This window comes from Pelecanus crispus, chromosome 12 (genome assembly GCF_030463565.1).
Source record: "Pelecanus crispus isolate bPelCri1 chromosome 12, bPelCri1.pri, whole genome shotgun sequence".
Taxonomy (NCBI): Eukaryota; Metazoa; Chordata; class Aves; order Pelecaniformes; family Pelecanidae; genus Pelecanus; species Pelecanus crispus.
Window position 1 is genome coordinate 16,039,392 of NC_134654.1, and position 21,222 is coordinate 16,060,613.

Consider the following 21,222-nt stretch of genomic DNA (forward strand, 5'->3'; position numbering starts at 1 on the left):
ATACTTCTGTCCCTGTGTAGTCCCCTGGTTATAGCCCAGGTGAAGTTTGCTGTTGGCTGAAGAGCCCTACTGAGCATCACCATAACATCAGTAAACTAATATCCTGCAGTGCAGTGCTTCTCCCCCAGAGAGGCTGGGGGAAGAGCTAAATCAAGCTCAGGCTCCATGCGTCCCTGTGTTGGCTCAGTCAGAGAGCACAGCTAGTGCCCAGAGGCCCCCATACCATGGTTTGTTTCCCTGCATCCCCCATGCTCCAGGTTTTATTTATAACCATTAGGACAGAAGCAGCTAGATGCTCCTGCTCTCTTCTGGGTCGTGGCTAATGCTACTCGCACCATGTTAAAAGGCCCATTAGCACGTGGGTTTTTCTCTTTGAAGATGCACATGCAAATAATCAAGTTGCTTCTTGATCTTCATTTTGGTAAGGCCTGGATGAAGCATGCTGGCCTTTCTGCTGTGTCTCTGCGCATGCAAGATGCGCATGGCACACAGCTGGGTAGCACAGATCACGGAGCACCGAGGATGCTTCTGCTTTGCAATTGCGTTGCAGGCAAGGTCTTGCCTGTAATGGTGAGGGCAAGGGCATGGGAAAAGCACAGAGGATAAGGGACCTTGCATTCACACTTCTGCTATCAGCTGCTTGAACATGGAACAACCCAGGGGAATGACCTTGGTGCTTTGAATGCCCCTCCAAGGTGCACACTGGGGACTGGAGGATGGCCGGCAGCCAGTAGAGGGGAGATAGGTCACTGTCTGGAGGACAGACCCTGCGAAGTAAGACACCAAACAAGGATCTCCAGACCAGCCAATTGTCTCATCAAATACAAGTGTGGACCTTGTAACAGCAGGAAAGGCTTAGGGACATCCGCATGAGTTCCCAGAGCATTTCCAGTTTTCTCTGTTGCTCTCCCATCAGCATCATCCACCCATCAATGCTCATGACACCAGGCAAGACATGGTCCCAGGCCTGGCACAGCAGGTAAGCCTCCCCTCCCTTGGCACAGCCAACCCCCCTGGGTGCCGGTCACGCACCATGCTCACCGCAGCCCTGTGTCCTGGCTCAGTCACCGATGTTGAGCCACAGGCTTCTGCAGTTTCTGGCTCGAGCACTCCATTTTACTGGCCATTGTCACCACAGTCTTGACAGCTGCCAAAGCTCCTCATCCTTACAAATTACAGGATGCTACAGCCTGACTTTCATTGCTGAAAAAGGAGAGCCCTTTTACCTGCAGGCAACTAATGTGTGGGGATAAATAGGTAAAACCTCAGGCTCACCTTGGGCTACCTGAGGCTATTCTAGGGGAAAAATCACAACCTTGTTAAGAAGTGATAGTAATTTCATGATCCAAACTGGCACTATGGACTCCCTTGCTTAGTCCCTCTAGACTAGGAAATTGTGCCATTTTGGTAGGATGTCCTACTTGTTCCAAGGATGTGCTGGGCTGGTGTGAAAGCATAAGTTGCTGAACAGCTACGAGCTCTGCAGTGAAACAGAAGACTGAATGCAGCAATGTGGGTAACTGATGGCTGGACAGTTTGTGTAGTGATGGAGGAGGGAAGGGGAATGGGATGAAGTAACACCATATCCAAGAGAGCTTGGAGTACTGGCCAGCCAAACCAATGCCTGTGTGTACCCCTGCTTGCACAGGTGTATCTTGAGCTCACTGGTAACATTGCTTTTTTGCACATTATCTGCTCCACTGCTCAGTAGGGCTGAGTTCAGCCATGGCCATGCGTTCGCAGCTAAAAGGGATGGTGCACACTGCTGTGGGGTCAGTCAAGGAGCAGCAAGAGCAGAACAAGCTCTGGATGCCTTTTGCTGAGTCTCCTGCTCATCTGAACTTGACTCCACAGAGAAAAAAGAAAACGGTTCTTTGTAATATGGCGCTGTGAAACACCAGCCCATCCCCAAGCTCTCATTAACATTACTCTAACATCCACTGCAGAAGAAGAAATGCAACATTTAGAGCAAATTCCCTGCTTGGCCCACAGTCACCTCAGGAGTGTCAGACCCATGCTGACTTCTGCACTGACCGTGGCAGAAAGCACACTAGCTAAATTCACTGGAGCATCACTAGTGAAAAAGCCTCTATCTGCAACCCAGAAAGGCCTCAGCTCTTGGCCCTGACTCTACATCCTGCCAAGGAGACCATACCCCAGTCTATACCAGCTCTTCACTGTGTCAGACCTGCCTCAGCTGTGGAGCAGATCACCCCTGCCGTGCCTTCAGCTTCGGCAGGATGTTCCAGACACTAGTCCATTTGGGACTTGATTTTGTGCAGTTTACATGAGCTGGACTTGCCTCTGAGGTGCTGACAGGGTGGGCAGGAGTGTGCCTGGCCCAAAGGGCAATGGGAAAGGGGGTCTGGGACAGCCTTGTCCTGGAGTACCAATACCGAAGGTAATGCTGTGCCCTACAGGGAAGTCCTGTTGCTGTGATGTTCCTAACTATCATTTTCACTCCTGAGTGGCAGAGTCCTCTCCTGTGCTGAGCCAGGCCTTGAAGCATCTTAAGGGCAAAGGCCCTTAAGGCAAAGGCTCAAAGACCTGAACACGCTCTGTAATGCTATACCAGTTCAGTACAGAGAGCATATGCACTGAGCCCTGGCTACAACTCTTCCAGCTGCATGCCCAACAGCACCCCCCATCTCCCAGTGCCTCCTGTCACAGGGTGACATCTTCATCTCTGGGCAGCCATAAGCAGTCTCTTGCAGTGTCACAGCTTCATGACACAGGGCAGGCCTGTCCCTCAGAGTGCCCTCTCCTGCTCCCTGGTGTCTCTGGGAGAATCCCCTTGCCTGAGACCAGTACACTGTAGTTATTGCTTTGCCCTCAAGGTCTTCAATTTTCCACTAACTTTGCTTCTTCAGACTGGTTATCTTTACAAGCAACAAATTTCACAAGAAGCCTGAGTGGGCCACTGAACCACCTAAGCTCTTCATATTGTCCTGTGCCATCTTTAATCTACATGTAAACCTGCTCTTCTAATAAAACTCCAGACTAGCATGGATAATGGATAATCAGTATAATACACAGTCTCTGTTAGCAAACAAATCAAAGCATCAGTATCAACTTGGGAAAGTCTCAGAGATAAGCATCCTCCCTTGTCTGTTCATGGTATCTGTCAGGATATTACTTTTAAATCTCTCTTGTGGCGTGGCTGATGTTATCGCTTCAGCTGAATTAGTTAACCAAACTCTGCATTACTGTGTGTTATTTAAGTATTAATGGGCCAGATGGGGTGCATTTCCTCACAGCCCTGAGGCAGCGCTGATTTTATAATGATTCTCCAAGCTGGGGCTGATTACTGCATGTGATCTTCCCAAGCAGGAAAGATGAGGCATTTGGGGGAAATTAGACTGTAATTTAGGATTTATTATCAAAGGGTCGGGAGACCTGTTCCAGGAGAACCACTTGCTCCTGGAGCAGTACTCTGCTTCATAACCCTCCCCGGCCTGGTGCGAGTTCAGACTGACCGCGGCTTCCCATATCACCAACAGTCGCTTGCAGGCAGCCCGTGTCAGTGCCGGCACCGCACACAAGAGGAGGGGGCTAAGGATGACACCGGGACAGGCCACATGCCTCATACAGAGCACATGGGCACGAGGAGCGCCAAAAGAACACACAGATAGGAGGCTGCAAACCAACTTGGGCTTTTCCTGGTCAGGAGGCAGGTTTTGATCTCTGTAGCCCCAGTTAGAGCAGAGAACAAGCCCTTAGCCCCTTATTGGGCACCTCTGACGGATGCTGCTCATTGCTACAGTGGTGTCAAACAGCAACATGCTGTTGGATGTGCTCCTGACACCCTCCACAGCCACCACACATGGGCAGTGTCAGACAGCCTGCCTTGCATGGACCCAAGCCCCGTTTCAGAACAGGACCTCCTGCATGCAAAGGGCATGTACCATTTACAGTCAGTCCCTGTAGCACTACATAAGTGATACAGAGATGTCTGCAGCATTGATGTCTCTGGGTGGTTCCTGGTCCTCATCACGACCCATGCAAAATTCACTGCCTCTGTGCATCCAAAATAGACCACACCTGTTACTCCAGATTGAGAAGCAAAGGATGGCTTTAACATCCAGAATTTCTGAGAAAGAGGACTATTCCAAACTTTTACAAGGTCATGCTGAAAAGTTGAAACCAAGATCCTTTCCAGCTTAATCAAGCACCCTATCTATAAGACAAAAGATAGTTTTCCAAGGAGATCTGAATCACAGCAAGAATTAAGTTGGCAAAATGCGTAATTAACTTTATAAGTACTATAGGCACTGAACTCCGGGATGTCCCTACTTCTCTGCCAAAAAATCTGTTAGGCTAGGACTACTCTCACCCAAAATAAGCACCAAAACTGTAAAATAAGACACTTCCTCTTGAACCATGAACCAGTCTTTGAAATTCCTCCCCAATATGTGACCTGCCCAGACAACATTGCAGCTGAAATGGCAAAGGACAGTGTGTGCTTTCATTAGTATGAACCTCAGATCAGATTCAGAGTTTTTTATTTACTTCCTGTGAAATCTTCATAAGACTGTTGAGATATTACAGGCAGTTTTGTCACTTTGCAGAGTTTTAGTGAAGTCACACCTCTAAATGCTGGCCTGTGCACACAAAACCAAGCCAGCAAGGTTGGACAAAATTGCCAGGATTCATTTGATGAAAAATACCACACACCATCTTAGTTATTTCATCAACTAAAGAAACATTGGCTGGAAACCCCATACCAGCTGGTGAGAGCCCTAAAAAAGCTTTTGTGCTCCCAAAGGTGTAAAAAATGCATTAAGCACAAAAAAAGGTGTTTTCATACTTCCTAATGATTCACCTGAGCAGAAAATCATTGACACAGGGAGGAAATGATGCAGCAGTGAGGCACAGATAGAGCACTAACCTTTAGGAAACTTCAACTTTTATTGGGAAGTGACTTAAGATCTAAACTGATGTTTCCTTTCCTGCGTGGCTACAAGGAGCAGAGCCAAGTGCTGTGAGTGAAGGACTGTAACATGTAAAATGTGCATGAACAAAGAGTTTGCCATTCTTTCATCCAAAAGTGGGGAAAACCAGGGAAAAATACCATGCTAATTTGAGCTATTGTGTGAAGAGATGGGAGTCAGAAGGAGAGATGGTAAGGGAGTTATAGATTTGAAGAAAGACTGACAGAACAGCTGTAAACAGCCATGGCAAGATTTGGAGGTTTGGACAGGTCCCCACTCAAAGTGCTTGCTTGGATCACTGGAAGAGAAAGGGACAAGAATTGGCACTAAGAATAAAGGGAGACAGTGTTTGGAAAGCAAAGCACTGAGAAAGATAAGGTTTGCCTTTGGATGTAAGGAAGAAAAGGGATATTGATGATTAGGATTGTTTATGTTGGGGTACTCTGGTTACAGTAAAATTTAGTGATTCTTTTTGGAGCAAACAAAAAGCCCGAGAGAACTCAGAGTGGGTTTAGAGAACTCAAAAATAAACAGAGCTGTGGCCTGGATCATCTAGTATTTGTAAACAGGCCCTGAACAAGGCTCATATGGAATATGGAAGAGGAGCTTGTGAGCAACGGGGATATGGTGAAGAGACAAGAATCATAGGGTAATCTGGGTTCAGAGAGACCATGGGAGGTCCAACCTCCTGCTCAAAGCTGGGTCAGCTCTGAGGTCAAACCAGTGTGCTCAGGGCTTTATCTAGCCTGGTCCAGACAACCTCTGAGGAGAGGGACTGCACAGTCCTGCTGAGTACCGACCCAGCGCCTCACAGGGAAGAGGCTCTTATTCCACTCGGCTGGCACCTTCTGACATGCTGTGTCATGCTCCTCGATGGCCTCCTTCTCGCACTGCACAGCCACAAGGTGCCACAAGGCCCCACCAGGCCTCACCAGACCCCATCACCCACGGCCTGCCCTGCCTGGCCCGGCCCCACAGGCCCTGGCTGCATCCCGGCAGGCCCTCGGCACGGCAGCTCGCCGCGGTAGGAGCTGTAGCGGGTTCAGGCCGGGCCCCGGCGCCGCCCTGCGGGCCCGCCACGGCCCTGGGCTGTAGCGGCCCCGCGGGAGGGCCCGGGCAAGGCCGGGGATGGGAGGCGAGGAGAGGGGAGGGTTGCTGGGCATGGTGGTTGCTGGGCTCCCACGTTGCTAGGCACCGGGAGGCACCGCTAAGCACCGCCCCTCAGGCAGGGAAGTTCCGATTGGGTAAACATAGTCACGTGAAAGCGGACGGTGGCCGAGCCGGTCCCGGGAGCGGCGCCTCAGGGGCGGGGCGGGTGGAGCGGCCTCTCGCTCCTCATTGGCTCACTCGCATCACATGGCGAGGGGAGCCGCTGCAGCCACTGCGCGACTATTGGCAGCGGGGGTGCGCGGTGGGGGAGGGGGACGCGCGCGGATGTGGGCCCGGGCCCTGTCGCCGGTTTTCGGCCTTGCGCGGCGGCTGGTGTCGGGCAGAGCCATGGCTGAGGGCTCCTCGGTGGCGCGGCCGGCGCGTCGGCCCAAGGACGTGCCGCGGCACGTGTGGGCACGCGAGCGGCGGCGGAGCGCGGGCACGGGCCTGGCGGGGCCCAACACCGTCTACGTGCAGGTGGTGGCGGCCGGGAGCCGCGACGCGGGCGCCGCCGTCTACGTCTTCTCCGAATTCAACCGGTGAGTGTGAGGCCGCGGGGACGCCCCGCCTGGGCTGAGGCCGAGGCACCCCGTCCGGGCCTGCCCTGATGCCCCTTCCCCTCAGGTATCTCTTCAACTGCGGCGAGGGCACGCAGCGGGCCATGCAGGAGCACAAGTAAGTGGGGGCAACCGCGGGGGCCGCCCCCTGGCTGCATCGGTGCCTGCGCACCCCCACCCACCCCATCTCGCCCCTCAGGTTGAAGATCTCCCACCTGGACAGCATCTTCCTCAGCCGGGTGGCCTGGGCCAACGTTGGTGGGCTGCCAGGTGAGTGGAGGGGGGCTAGCTGGGTGGCGCAGTGGCAGCCTGGCACTGGTTCCTCTCACAACGTCTAGCCATAGGCAGCAGTTGTGTAGGCCAGAGCTGGTTGCTTTGTAAGCTGCCTGATAGGTGGTGCGTGGGGTCTTTCATGTAGCGGTGGAGAGAGGAAAAGCGCTGTCAGAGCGGCTAGATTGCATGTAGGGCTCTGCGATGCTTCCAGCTGCAATATGGTCTCTGTGACAGTGCATGCAAACACGTGGGGAGGAGGCAATGCCTCCCCAGCGTTCGTGGCTTTATCTTCCCAAAATCTTCTAGAGTGGAAGGCATTACCAGTGTTGCATTGCCAGCAGGGAGCTGTTTGTGAGTCAGACTAATTTGAGTTCAAACGGACCTACAAAGGTTTCTGGCCCACCCCTGTCCTCAAAGCCAAGTGAGATTAGAACAGATCACTTAGGATCTTGTGCATTAAAATTCTGGAAATCTACAAGAAAGGAGGAGATTAACAATCTGTTCATGTAACTTGGTCCAAATTGTGGCTATCAAGATTTGTAGATATTTTCTTTATCTGCGGAGATAAGTGACTTGTTGAAACTGCCACAAAGCTGAGGCAAAATTGAATTTGGATCCGAGTTCAGTTCTGGTCTTCATGGAGAGGCCCAGTACTCCTGGGCACTGAGAGGGATCTTTCTTGTGTGATCTACCAGCAGTTAGTGGGGCTGTGATAAAGCTGTTTCTCTACTTTCTTTTAGGTATGATTCTCACATTAAAGGCTATGGGGCTTCAAAGATGTGTTTTCCTAGGGCCACCAAAGCTGGTAAGTAGGGGAAGCTTGCAGAAGGGAGAGCGAACCCTTCAAATGTTAAAGCTTACCTTGGAATTAGGAGAGCTGGTATCAGAGGAGTGAATCATCGTGCAGGTGTAAAATGCTGCTCTGAGTTAGTGCCAGCCTGAAGGTTCTGCCAGAAGGGTTGGCTTTAAAAAGCAAATCTCTTCAGTTACATACAGGACAACATCAGACTTCTGCTCCTTAAAATTGCCTTGTCAGCTAATATTCTGGTAAATCATGTTTTGGAAAAAGGGTGTCCTTTGTTCTCCTGTCTGCTCCCTCCCCATTTTCTTCTAATAGAAACTTGGTCTCTGATCTCCTGCTTAACACGATCCTTGCCAGCCTAATGCTATGTCTAGGCTGAAAATTTCCAGTCCTTAGCATTGTTTTATTTCCTTGCAATATCTGCTGACTAACTATATTGATGGAAGGGATGGGGAGAGTGGTTCTTTATTTTTGTTTCTCTTTCTAAATGAATAATGCCCACTGGAGGTGGGACACCTGCCCAGTGCTTTTTGGCTGGCTGGGTGCTGCCCAGTTTTTACCTGACTGGGTGTTGAGCCTTTGACTTCGCTGGGAGTAACTGTAACTCCTGAAAGTGGTGCTTGTAATTGTGCTGCTTGGGCCTGGCCTCCTGATATACTGTCTCTTTTCCAGCAAAACTACTTGAAAGCAATTCGACTCTTTCCTGGGCCCCTAAAAAGGATGGATTTAGGTATGTAGGTCAGTGATGTGCAGTTAATATGATTCTGTAACTTCTTTTTGTTTCAGCTGTAGCCAAGGTTGCACTGAACAGTAACAACTTCAGAATAAATGCCTCTGGTTTAGATCACTCAAAGAAAGTTTTAAACATTTGTTTTGATCTGATACACTGTTCAAATCCATCACAAGAACTGTCTGGAAGAAAAATAGTGTTTCCAGCTCTGTTTCTGGTAGGCTGCTGCCAGTCTGTCTGACTTGTAGGCAGCGTTCGGTTTTAAAGCACTGTAAAGGCAATTTGCTTCCAGAGTCTGCCACTGAACTTGCTTACCATGGTATCATGGACTACTTTTTGTGGATGGTGGGCTTTTATGAACTTTAATTATTCGTTGATCTTTGCAGTTGGGCAGAGAAAGGGAAGGGGGACATTCATCAGGTTTTGTTTAAAAAGGAAAAAAGATATTTTCCTGATTTAAATTCTTGTAGAGTATAAATCTCTTCTTATGAACTTGTTAATGTGGGTTTCTGATCTCTTTCCAGCTGTGCAATTGCACACAGAGCCTGAGTATAAGGACGAGACAATGACGGTCTACCAAATACCTCTTACAGGTGAGCATGTGACGCTGTAGTCAGACAGGAGAGGCACTTGTTCAGTAACCATGCTTAAGGTGGTTAAAGGAGTGGCTTCTGTTTGCAAACCTGAGTAAGGAGAGGTTTATTAATTTTCATGTTTTTCTCAGGAGAAGGACCTCTTTCAAAGAAACAAGACCTGCTCAGTCAGGGCCTTGGTTTGTTCCTTTAGGTGTGGGTATATAGAATGACATGTGAAACATCACTAGATTTGGCTTTCTTAGCCGACTGAATTCTCTTACTGCTGGAAACTGTGATACTTAGAGTACAGGCACAGACTTGACAGAGTTTGGCAGTTTTGAGAGACTCTGAAGGACTTGGATGATGGATTGCTCCTGAAATAAGTGACTAGAGTACGCAAGTGCAAGTCAGACTGGGGAGAAGAGCTCTGTATTCTGGTGCAATTTAAACATGACTGTCATGGAAGAGGGAATGCTACTCATGCTTTTCTTATCTCTCCCTTTTGATTGAGTGGTCTTTGTCTGGTTTTATTGGATTTGGGACAGGAAAACCACTAGCTGCTGAAAGTACGTTGCCTCAGAGTCCTGGAGCATCAACCCGAGGTGGAAATAGCCCTCAAGGGGACACAGGGCCTGGATCCCCAAGAGCTGCACAGCAAAGCTTGGAGGAGGGCAAGGAAAAAGAAAGCCCAAAGAAAACAGGTGAAAAAAATGGAATGACATTTTTAACTTCAATGAAGTAACGCTAAATTAAAGATATGCATTTGTCCTCCGAGCTGTTTGCTCTCTGGAAGTGAGGTCAGTAGAGATGCTCAGCTGAAGGATTACATGGAGCAGAATGAGTTCTGTTGCTTTGGAAGTTGACGCAGAACTAATGAGGCCTAGAAATTGGACATGATTCCTACTTGGGGTGTGTTTAGTCCCTGTAGGAGTTTGCCCCTGGCTGGAGTGGGTGCTCCAGCCTTTGTAATTTAATTACAAGTGGATGTTGTGACTGATTATTTTTCAGTCTTGGGCTTTGTTTTGTTTTGTAGCTGAAACTGTGGGCTCTCTGGCCTTAGGCGCTTGTAACATTTTGCTGCTGGGCTCCCAGTTAGCTGGATGGTGCTGTTCCTGTTAATGCTTTAAAAAACATTCATATGTTTTGGCTTTAAGAAAAAATGATAGTCAGTGATGATTCTGAGTAGCTTTGCTTTCTTTTACAGGTGATGAACAGAAGTGTGCAAGCAGGCATCCTGATCTGGTGATGGCTTTCCTTTGTAAAGTAAGCTTGGACAGAAAGATCTCTAAATCAATGTAGAATAGAATAGAGTATTTCAGTGGGAAATCAATCATCTAGTCTATGCCAATCATCTAGTCCAATGGCCTGACCACTTCAGGGCTGGCCAGAAGTTAAAGCATATTGTTAAGGGCATTGTCCAAACGCCTCTTAAACACTGACAGGCATGGGGCATCAATGACCTCTCTAGGAAGCCTGTTCCAGTGTTTGACCACCCTCTCGGTAAAGAAATGCTTCCTAATGTCATTAGGACATTTCATCTCTCTAAATAGGTTTAATTGGAGATAGCATTTTCAAGCAGGACTTCGAAGCTATTTTGTGATTTGACTTTTCAAAGGTCAGAGTAACTGTAGCATGAGTAGGAATGTGTAAAAACTAGAGACCTTTTTTTTTTAGAAATGTTCTTTATAGAGCAGCCAATTAAGAGTATACAGGTTCCATGCTTGCTTAATGCTTACAGTAAGGGAAGTCTGTCCTGCTTACTTGGCTAAAGAAGGGAGCAATGATCATGCAGCAGCATGATCTTGGAAACCAGAAAGTCTAGTAAAAGCTTTTGGAGAGTAAATTAGACTAGTGGCTGTGGAACTGAAAAGAAAAAAAAAATTCCCTTGCCTTGTGGGGAAACACTTAAAATAGAAGTATGTGGATCATGGATCTTGTTTCCTGGCCCTTTTTATTTGGCTGATAATTCTGTTTTATTTAACTCTTTTCAGATTCACCCAAAGAAGGGAAAATTCCTGGCAGCTAAAGCACAGGAGATGGGCCTGCCAGTGTAAGTACAAGATCCCAGCCTGAGGCAACACCAGGCATGTTGATGTTGGCAAGCTAAATATTTCTATGGCTTTGTTTTCAGGGGAACTCCAGCCATTCTTCCCATAATTACAGCTCTCAAAAACGGGGAGAGCATCACTTTTGAAGGCAGAGAGGTAAGATGTATCTGTGCTTTCTGCTGTGGCTTTGCCATCCTCCCTCCTTCACTGGGCTCCCAGGACGACAGTCTTAATGTGCATAATGTTTTGTCCACCAATAAGTATTGGGACATGTGTGAGTTTTTTGGTGGGTTTTTTTGTTTTGTTTTTCTTTGTTTTGTTTTACACCCATTCTTGAGGCAATGGTGAATGATGGTTGTTTGCCTATTCCTTCCCGTCTCTGCTAAGAGGTTGGCATGGGTTTTGCTGCTTTTGAGCTTTGAGTGGCTACTTTTGGTTAGTGACTGGTCCCCCATCGGGACACCTTTGGGTAAGAATCTAACACTTGGTTATACCAACTGCACACCCCACCCCTCCCCCCCCCCCCCCCCCACATTGCGTGAAACTTAGAAACCTCTATAGAGTCGCTTTAGGTCTGTTGATGCATCTGTGTTATTCTAAACTTTGGTATTTGCATGTGCCTTGCAGTCAGTGAATTTATCACCGGTAATCCAAAGAACCTGTGTGTCTGTTGCTTTAATAAATTGCTTTGATTTATTGGTCTAGCGTGATAGTGGTCATTGAACGTGACCAGACACTTTAAGTGTGGCCGTGATAGTTCATGCAGCACGACTAGACGAAAGGTGCCTACGTTATTTGTGAATCCGTAATCGTGATAGTTCAGTGCACTGAACGCGGCTGGACTTATAACGATAAATTGGGTACCTTCCAAAGCCTCTCTTGACGCAACAGAGAGGCAGAACCAGCTCTGGCCATGTCCCAGATGATCTGTAAGTGAAGATCCTAACCTGGGAGATAAGATTGACATATCTTTGTGTCATAAGAATCTCACAAAGCCTTTTTTTCTTAAGCACACTTTTGCTACCATCTGAATCTGCTGTGGGAACCTAGAAGACTGCTAACATTCCCTTCCTTACATTAGGTTGTGGTTTGCTCTGAGACCAGGGTTGGGATTTGTTGTTACACAGCAAAATGCAAACTTGTGTAATGAGAGTAGAAAGGGAACTGCACTGGCTGGGTTTGCTGAGCACTGAGAGGGCCTGCTTGCAGCTGCCTGCTAGGGCCTGGCTGATAGAACAGCTGTTTGAAAGTCTGACATAAAGGTGCAAGAAGGGCTGTGTATATAGCTTGATTGTGGTGTGATCTTTGTGTGTCTGCCTGCAGCTCTTTCCTGAAGAACTGTGCACCCCTACTGATCCTGGCCCAGTGTTCATTGTGCTGGAGTGCCCTCACAAGGGTTTTTTGGATGCTGTCTGTGAAAACAAGACCTTCCAAAGGTAGTGGGGCTGGGTGACCTGGAGTGTTCGGGGGAAGACATCTGTGCTGAACTTTGCCAAAGAGAAGTTCTTGTTCTACTCTAGATGTGTTGGTTCTTGTGGCTGATATCTGAGCTGTTTGGCACTGTTAGGGAACTAGAGATGCAAGAAAGGACTGGTGGTGCATTTTGAGCCTTTTAGGAAAGGCAGGCCTGTGCAGAACCTGTGGGGTTCTCTAACTGTGACAGGCCTGTCTTCCCTCAGGGGTCTCCAGAGAAGGAAAAGTGCACTGGTGTCTTGCTGGGGAGCAATGTGGAGACTGCTGCTTCTCTGTGTGGTAAAAGCCTGGACTGCATGTAACATCTCTGTAGGGCTTGTGCCAGAAGTACGTTAGGCTTCTGAAAGGCTCTGCAGATGTTGTTGCTCTTGCAGGAGAGGAACTGCCCTGGGAGGGAGAGTGGAGGTGTCAGCAAATGGTGGGTTTGAGCCTCGTGGAGCCTTGTGCCTACCACAGTGTGGAGCCTAGAGCTCCTGGGCTGTGCTCTTAAGATCCATGCTGTGTCTGCTTCAGGGGGGGCATTGCTGGTAGCACTGAGAGGGAGAGGGGAGCGGATGCCAAGGTGATGGAGGACTGAAGCACAGGTATTCTTTCTGTATTTGAATGTGCCCCAGGTACCAGGAAGGACTTCCTGAGAACCAGGTGGCCTTGGTTATTCACATGACTCCAGAGTCAGTGCTTCGAGACAGCCGCTACCAGCAATGGCTGGAAAGGTATGTGATCTTCTGATTACTAGGTTTCATGTCACTGTTGGAGAACAGTGTGTTCTTAGGGTGCAAATGTTTTTCCCAGGCTAGAAATAGCTGTTGGCTGGCAGCAGAGCTCTGCTGGCTCAGATGAGATTTTAGCTAATGGTTCAGGTGTGCACATATGCCCAGCTCTAATGTGGGGCTGAAGCTGTTGTGCATTTTATTGTCCTCTTACAGATTTGGACGTGGAACCCAGCACTTGGTGCTCAATGAAAACTCCTCTGCAGTGCACAACCCACGCAGTTACAAGATCCAAACTCAGCTGAACCTCATCCACCCAGAGATCTTCCCTCTGCTCACCACCTACCAGAGCAAGGTAGGCCAGGTCCTGCTTGCCTGTGTACCTCATGCCCCTGAGCAAAGAATGTGTTTAATGTCATTCTTCGCCCTGTAGGAAGAAGAGGCTGTGTGTAGTGTTCCCATTGTGCGAGGAGAGTGCCTCTTGAAATACCACTTCAGACCACAACAGGAGTGGCAGAGGTTGGTGGGAATCTTTGACCTACCAGTTTTTAGGTGTTGGCTTGAAGCAGCTTTTCAGTGTAAGTCTCTGCTGAGGAAGAACCGTATCCTTTGCTGATTCTTACTGGCGGCCGTGCTGGGGTAACTGCCAAGCTATCAGCTGTGTCTTAAGGGCTGTGTCCCTGTCCCTAGAAGTCTCAGACAAGGTGCAGGACACAGATGAGTGAACCACTGAAAACACCACCTGGCCATAGATTTGGAGTGTTATGTCCCTCGCTCTTGTAGTCTCATGTGCTCCTCTGTCCTTTGCTTTGACCTCATATGCTGTGCACTCAGCTGTGGCTGTGGCAGAGCAGATGGTGGCAGGGAAAGACTTTTGGGGGAGCCTGGTGAAAGTCTTATCAGGCTGTCTGGATCTTCAAATGATATCATAGCTGAAAGCCCTAGATGGTTAAACAGTTGCAGACTTCTCCACTGGTGCTTGCTTTGCGGGCAAGTAGGTGAAGCTGCTCAATGAGGATCTTAAGGGCAGGGGACCATGTGCAAGGGGATACCAGCTGCCATGGCTCAAATTTCTGGCTCTTTTGGGCAGAATAGGAGGACCCAGATACCAAGAAGAGTTTAAGTTTCTCTGCTTAAGGTGTCTGAAGGCCTGTAGTACTGCCCATGCTCTGATGCAGGACCAGGACACAGGTCCCTTATGCTTTTGAGTAGTGCCTGGAGCCCTTTCGGGTCGTTGCTCCTCTTTCAGGAGTCTCCGTGCTGCCTTGCAGTGCCCTCTAGTGTGTGGCACCTCTTTGGATCTAGACAGCACAGGGGAGCATAGCGCTGTTCCTGGAGCTTCCCCAGTTTGGTGGAATGATTTCTGTCATGTGGCTCAGCCCAACCAGGCCTTTTCGGTGCATACCACACTTGTGCATGTATCTTCCCCCACCCCTCAAAATGGAACTTGGAAGGAGCATTTGACCCTTTGTTGTAAGGCTGTTTTGGCATAGTAATTTGGCACTTTGCTCTGAAAAGTGCTGTCTTTTCAGTTCCTACCCTGCCTCATCCCGATAAATGGCCTGTTCTTTCAGAGATGCTGTGACTGTCTGCGATTACGATGCATTTGTTAGTGAAGCCTTGGATCTTCCTGACTTCCAGGCTCGTGTGAAGGAGTGCAAAGAGAGCCTGTCTGCTGTACCAGGTAAGGATCAGCAACTTGTTTTGGATCAGTGTAATGGGAAGTAGGAGGTCTTGGTGACCCACTGCTTTAGAGCTCAGACAAAGCTGTGAATGTGCAGTTTTCCTGCTGCCTGAGAGGTGCTCTTAAGGCCTCCTGGAGCTGTGCAGAGGACAGGCTTAACACAAACTGAGTTAGCTCATTTCAGTTGGATTTACACAGTCTTGTGCTTCTGGTTTTCTAAAGCTGTTAGGTTTGGGGACTGAGTGCTGTTGTGGGCAATTAGAGACAAAGCGCCCATGTGTTATTTCTCTGAGTTGACCAGAGCTCTGCTCATGTTGAATGCTGTCATAGCAGCCACAGTGTGAGTCCCTATGTCTGGGAGAAGTTTTGCTCTAGAACCAGCTCCCTGTGGGGCACTGTCCTCTGAATTGCAGTTGTCCTGTTGGCAGTGAGGCTTTCATGGTACAACAAAGCACCACTCACTCACTGTCTGGATCCTGATTCCAGGGAGAGTCAGGGCACTGTAGAATAGGAGTCAGGTCCCTCTTGAACTGCTAGCTGTGTCATGGGCAATAAGCAGAGTCCTTGTTTGCCTGCCTTTGGATATGCAGTTATTCATTCTGATGTGTTTTCCTGGTGGTGCTCATTCTGTCTTCCTGTGTAAACCTTGCTGCTGTAGGAAAGCCAGAGGCTGAGGAACACAAAAATGAATGTGCTGGACATGTAGACTCTGAAGTTACTAGGCTATTGAACTAGATGGTGTCTGACTGGGCAGTATGTGGTTAGCATTTACTTACAAATCCTTGTTGTCTGTTTTCTCCAGGAAATGTGGGTCCTTATCCTGAAATTGTGTTCTTGGGAACAGGATCTGCAATTCCAATGAAAATCCGAAACGTCAGTTCAACGCTGGTAAATACCAGGTAAATCCAAGTGTCACGCATTCTGCTTGGAGAGGCTCAGTGCCTCAAGAGGGTATTGGCCAAGGGCTGTTTTGACCAGTGTGTTGATGACACAGAGAGAGTGCCCCTGTTGTGGAGTCTGTAGGACTTCAGTTTCAGGCAGCTGTCTCTCTGTAAGTGGGGAAGACTTGAGAGCCACTTGTAAAGCTGAACATTTAATGTCTTAATTCGTTTTACCATCTGCCCCAAGGGTGTGTTCAGCATGAACACAAGACCAGAATGAGCTATGTAGATAGAACAGTCTTTCTAAAGCCTTGGCTCATAGGACTGGAGTAGCATTTAAAGGTGTAGACCACTGAGAGCTCTCTACCTTCCAATCCAGAAGGTCACCTGTCCCTGAGTGGGCCCTGGTCAGAGCTCATACAGTGGCTGCTAAATGTCTTTGTCACCTGCCTTGCTAGCTCTACCCGATCCCTGCTCTTGGACTGTGGAGAAGGAACGTTTGGACAGCTGTGTCGTCACTATGGAGAGCAAGTTGACCAAGTGCTGTGTAACATCGTAGCTGTGTTTGTGTCTCACATGCATACCGATCATCATTCGGTAGGTTGAGTGTGTTGGTAGGAGAAGGTGTTTGGTGCAGGCATGCTCTGCTGTTTGGGATTCAGATGTAGCTGCAGCTGATGAATGTAGGCTGCCCTGCTGTTAGGGCTGCACTTCCCCTCTGCATTCCCCAGGCACTACTGAATCTGTCTGTGTTTCTAATCCCCAATCTCTTCCTCTTTGGGGTCCCTGCAGACTTGCTGGCATCATCCAGACTTGTAATTTTTTTAGCAGTATCCAACCCAGCTTCCTTCAGTGCTTTGCAATAAATAGTTACAGAAGGACCAGTTGGTCTGTTCTAGATTGCACCTGATCAGGGTACGCTGTTTGCTGGTCTGCTGTCTTGTGTCTGGAAACCACACTGGGTCTGAGATGTTGGGTACAGACTTTCTGCTCTCTACCCTTCTTTTGAGAGCAGACACAGCAGCACTGACAAGGGCTGAGGGGCTTGTGTTGTGGGCTGCTGGCCACCAGCTTGGGGGCTTAAGCAGTGACAGTGTTACAGCAGCTCAGCAAGTTGCAGTTATTGGAAAAGCAGTAATCATATATTTCTGACTAGGTTTTCCAAAAACTGCATCTTGCTGAGCTGCAGTAGCACTGTTGCTACTTACGCCCCAGATATTTCTTACTACAGCTTGCTGTCTTGTTTATTCCCTTTCCAGGGGTTGTTGAACATCCTGATGGAGAGGCGGAGAGCTTTTGTAAGTAGTACTGTTGTTTCACTGCTCCTGAACTTGCCTTGGAGTGAGGGGAGGGGAACTTCTGAGTAGTGGAAAAGCATCATTATTTCTCTAGGTATTTCTTCTCTCTGATTTGGTGTATACCTAGTACTGATTGTTTGTTGTTTGGTTTTTTGTTTTGTTTTGCTTTCCCCCCCCCCCCCGCCTTTGCTTTTCAAGGCAGCCCTTGGTCAGGCTTTCAGCCCTCTGTTTCTGGTAGCACCTGAACAGATCATGCCCTGGCTACACGAGTACCACAACCACTGTGAAGAGATTCTCGGAGACATCAAGTGAGTGTTCTGTGTGGTATGTGGAGAAATGTTCTTGCTGGGTCCTTATTCAAGGCAAACTACTGTCATCCATTCCCCACACCCCTTCGTTGAAGGCGACTCTTAACTCCTTCCACTGTGTGTAGAATTAGGATGTGCGGTTTGCAAAGGGGAGGATGGCGTTTGTTACTCAGTTGTGCTACTTAATAGAGGCTTACATGCAGGCTTTCCTTTTCCTTAGGAAAGGGGAGTTGTGCAAGTGAAAAAAGATTCCTGGAAGAGGGATTATTTGACAGTGGGGAAGAAGTGTTTGGATGAGTTACTGGGGCACTGGACAGTGAAAGCAAGGGGAAAACCAGATGGGTGCACAAAAAATGTCTTGTTTGTAAGGTGCTGAACTGAGAAGGAGAAATAGGCTGCTTAAAGATAAGATCAGGTTTTACTTCGTACCTGTCCTTAGTTCTCTCTTCTCCCCTCCCTCACAGAATGATTACTTCCCAGTCTCTTGTGAAAGGTTGTGAGAACATCAAGCCTAAAGCCAAATGGTTTGTCAGTTCTCTGTTAGAGAACTACGACTTGGCTGAGGTAAGCTCACGAGCTGGCAGTGTCAGTTGCTATGAGGGGCAAGAGGGCATGTGAGGTCTAACACTTGTATCTTTGTTCAGTTTCAGACTTGTGAAGTCCAGCACTGTAAAAATGCTTTTGCATGTTCAATGATCCACAAATCTGGCTGGAAAGTAGTCTATTCTGGTGACACAATGCCCTGCATGGCCTTAGTACAAATGGGTAGGTGACAAAAACCCTCTGTTTGAAGACTCTTGGAGAAAGGTCTTGAACTGTTAGTATCCAAAGTGGGCACCCCCAAACCCTTGGTGCTGTGCCTGCAACACAACAAGGGGCTAAGGGTTGGAAATGAGAGTTCATGTAGGCGGTAGAACTAGTCTATATTCAACTGAAGGTTGAATATATGATTATTTACACAGGGAAAAATGCTACCCTGCTGATTCATGAAGCAACACTGGAAGATGGCATGGAAAAAGAAGCAATAGAGAAGACACACAGGTGGGGTGTGTTCTGCTGTCTATCACTATTAGGAAGGTGAAGATGCAGAGCTGGGCTTTGTCCTTGGTGGAGAAGGACCCGAGTCCTGTAGGTGGTTCTGGTGTGCATAGAGCTTTTCAGCACTAAAAATGGTGTGTTGCTCATTGCACCAGCTCTGTAACTCTCACAGCTCTTCTGAACGCCCCCAGAGAGGTGGGAAGAGTTTTCTAAGTGGACAGTAGTAACTCTACAAATAGACTACCCCAAAAGAAAGGACCTCTGCTTGATTACATTTCAGGACTAAGCTCAGGAGGTAGACGGGTGATCATATCCCCCCAGCTAACCGTGCAATTCGAACTGAGTGCTGCAGCCAGTAATACTGAGTGCTGCCCCCACCAAAAGTGGGGAGACCCGAGAGCAGCTTCTTGGAATTAAGTGTGAGTTGCAGTGCAAGAGAGCTGGTCTTGCTGGCACCCCAGGGACAAGTATTTGAATAAGCCCCTGTCCCCAGTTTGTGGAGCTCTTAGCTGTAGAGCTCGAAGTAATTAGAGCTGCTTTCCTGCACTCAAGTCGTTTGGAAGTCAGAGACTTGCCACCAGCTTAGGTTGCCAGAGGAAGAGGTGCCTGGGTGTGCCTGCAAAGAGCAGACGTGCCTTGTGCGCAGCAAGTGTTAGATAGTATCTAGTGTTGGCTGTTGGTGTGATGTGACCTTAGATGCAAAGCAGCCTGCCCTGCCCTGTCAGAGGAGCAGTGCTAGCCAGCCTGCGTGTGACCTGGTTACACAGTGCTGTGTTCCTGTTCCTTTTGCAGCACAACCTCCCAGGCGATTCAGACTGGGATGAAGATGAATGCAGAGTTCATCATGCTCAATCACTTCAGTCAGAGATATGCTAAGATCCCGCTGTTCAGTGAAGACTTCAGTGAGAAGGTTGGAATTGCATTCGATCATATGAGGGTAAGTTGGGAGCTGTGAGTGAGACTGTGGGAAAAGTTTCAGTATTACTTTGGGATGTCTGCTCCTGAGTTAAATTCTCCACTTGTAATGTTGTATTGATACCCCATCTCTGTCTGAAGAGTAATCTCTGAAATAGCTTCTTTTATTGCTGGCAGCAGGCATCACCAACATGAGGAGAATAGGTGGCACAGAGCGAGACAGGTGCTGATGGCTCTTGAGAACAAAAGTCTACTCTTAACACACTGTGTACTTGCCTCATGTCACCTCTGTTCTGTGCATGCTACTCCCAGCTGAAAACCTAATTTTGCTTCCATTCCCACTCCCTTCTCAATTGGTGTGCTGCAAAAGACATCCAGGAGCCAAAAGCTGCTGCCATTGGATTGAATGCAATTGTAGCAGTGAGAATAGCTCACTAATCAGTCAAAACTTGTACAGTGTCCACATCATTTCTTGTAAATGTAAAGAAAATGTAAATAACTTGGCATATGGGATCTGTGGACTGACTGCCATAGGGTTGGAAATGATGACCTGCCTGCTAGGGTAAATGCAGCTGAAAATCATCGGCAACGTTAGGGCTCCTCTGTGCTGGGTGCTGCATGGAGGAAGAGGCAGTGCCCTGCCATCTGAACAGGCAAAAGACGGGGTGGGGTGAAGAAGGAAAACAAAAAGCAATTCTCATGCAGGTGTTCCTGTGTCTGATGTACTTCAGGTACGTTTTGGTGACTTTCCAACCATCCCAAAGCTGATCCCATCTCTGAAGGCTTTGTTTGCGGGTGACATAGTAGAAATGGAGGAGCGGAAGGAAAAACGGGAAATGCGCCTTCTGAAGGAGACTGCTATAGTCTTGGACAAACTGGCTGATGGTGAGAACGAGGAAGAGCTGTGTCAGAAACGGAAACAGGCCAAGAACTATCAGGAGCTACCAAACAAGAAGCTTAAAACAGTAAACTGAAAGAAACAAGATTGAGAATGCTGTGCTCTGTAAGAGGTGCCTTGCTCTCTGCAGGCCTTGGGAGCGTGCAGACACCTTGGAAAAAGGGGCTGGCCTCAGCATCTGGGTTTGCTTGGTCATCCATTGGATCATCAGTGACCTCCGTGGGCTGAAGCTACCAACCGTGGTGTTAGCAGCACAAGTCCTTGTGGCAACATTATCTGCCCATCCAATTCCTGTTCCTGGGTCTTACCAGTTCATATGTCATTTTTCTTTTAGCCAAAAGTTCTTCTCTCTGAACTGTTTTTTTGTTTTTATGGTGGGATCTATTGATGATGTAACAGCAGCAGTTGTGACCCTTGCAAGACATCTGGTTTGAGAAGCCCTTGAGGGGCCATGGATTCGCCAGAATAAGGCGAATAAGGTCTCTGGGTTATGAGGAATGTAAGTAGGTATCAGAACCCAGCTCACAGGAGGAAATTTCACAATAAAATGGGACCCAATTAATTTTTAGGTTAATTTAGGGATGTGAATGCTGCTGTGTTCCCATTTTATTTTGGTTTTCTCAGCTGATTTTTTTTTTAATAAGATCAGTTTTCCAAAACCTTTATTTAGAATCTGAATAAACCACTCAACATTGTACAGGAGGCTGTGCTTTGTCTAGATTACTAATGAGGATTTAGTGAGGGGAAAACAAATAACCTGAATTACTCCAGAGAATGACCTCGGTTGGCTGTTTCTGCATTACAGCATTGGTGTAAAGACCAAGATCTCACCCTGATGCTGGAGTCCCATGCCTGTTCTGGTTGTGTTTTGTGCCAGCAAAATCATACCTGCCTCTGCTACCCTACAGCCAGGAGCTTCACTTCTGTTGGTTCAAGCTGGTAACAACTGGGA

At 48.1% G+C, this 21,222-nt stretch overlaps 1 protein-coding gene across 1 annotated transcript; it reads left to right on the top strand.

Moving 5' to 3' along the window:
* Positions 1-6,365: 6,365 nt before the first annotated feature.
* On the top strand, positions 6,366-20,844 carry ELAC2 (elaC ribonuclease Z 2). The gene is made up of 24 exons (XM_075719505.1): positions 6,366-6,619; positions 6,705-6,755; positions 6,837-6,907; positions 7,651-7,715; positions 8,385-8,442; positions 8,967-9,035; positions 9,563-9,718; positions 10,222-10,280; positions 11,009-11,067; positions 11,149-11,221; positions 12,389-12,501; positions 13,153-13,251; positions 13,465-13,603; positions 13,682-13,767; positions 14,823-14,932; positions 15,735-15,831; positions 16,272-16,410; positions 17,073-17,111; positions 17,310-17,419; positions 17,884-17,983; positions 18,064-18,184; positions 18,382-18,460; positions 19,250-19,394; positions 20,104-20,844. The coding sequence occupies exons 1-24, from the start codon at positions 6,366-6,368 to the stop codon at positions 20,344-20,346; spliced, it is 2,535 nt and encodes an 844-aa protein (XP_075575620.1). The 3' UTR covers positions 20,347-20,844.
* The last annotated feature ends 378 nt before the right edge of the window (positions 20,845-21,222 follow it).

Bases quoted from the DNA above. Each gene is read 5' to 3' on its own strand.
- ELAC2 (XM_075719505.1), top strand. From the start codon at position 6,366: ATGTGGGCCCGGGCCCTGTCGCCGGTTTTCGGCCTTGCGCGGCGGCTG. The intron at 6,908-7,650 runs GTGAGTGGAGGG...ACTTTCTTTTAG, and splicing joins CAACGTTGGTGGGCTGCCAG to GTATGATTCTCACATTAAAG. The intron at 10,281-11,008 runs GTAAGCTTGGAC...AACTCTTTTCAG, and splicing joins TGATGGCTTTCCTTTGTAAA to ATTCACCCAAAGAAGGGAAA.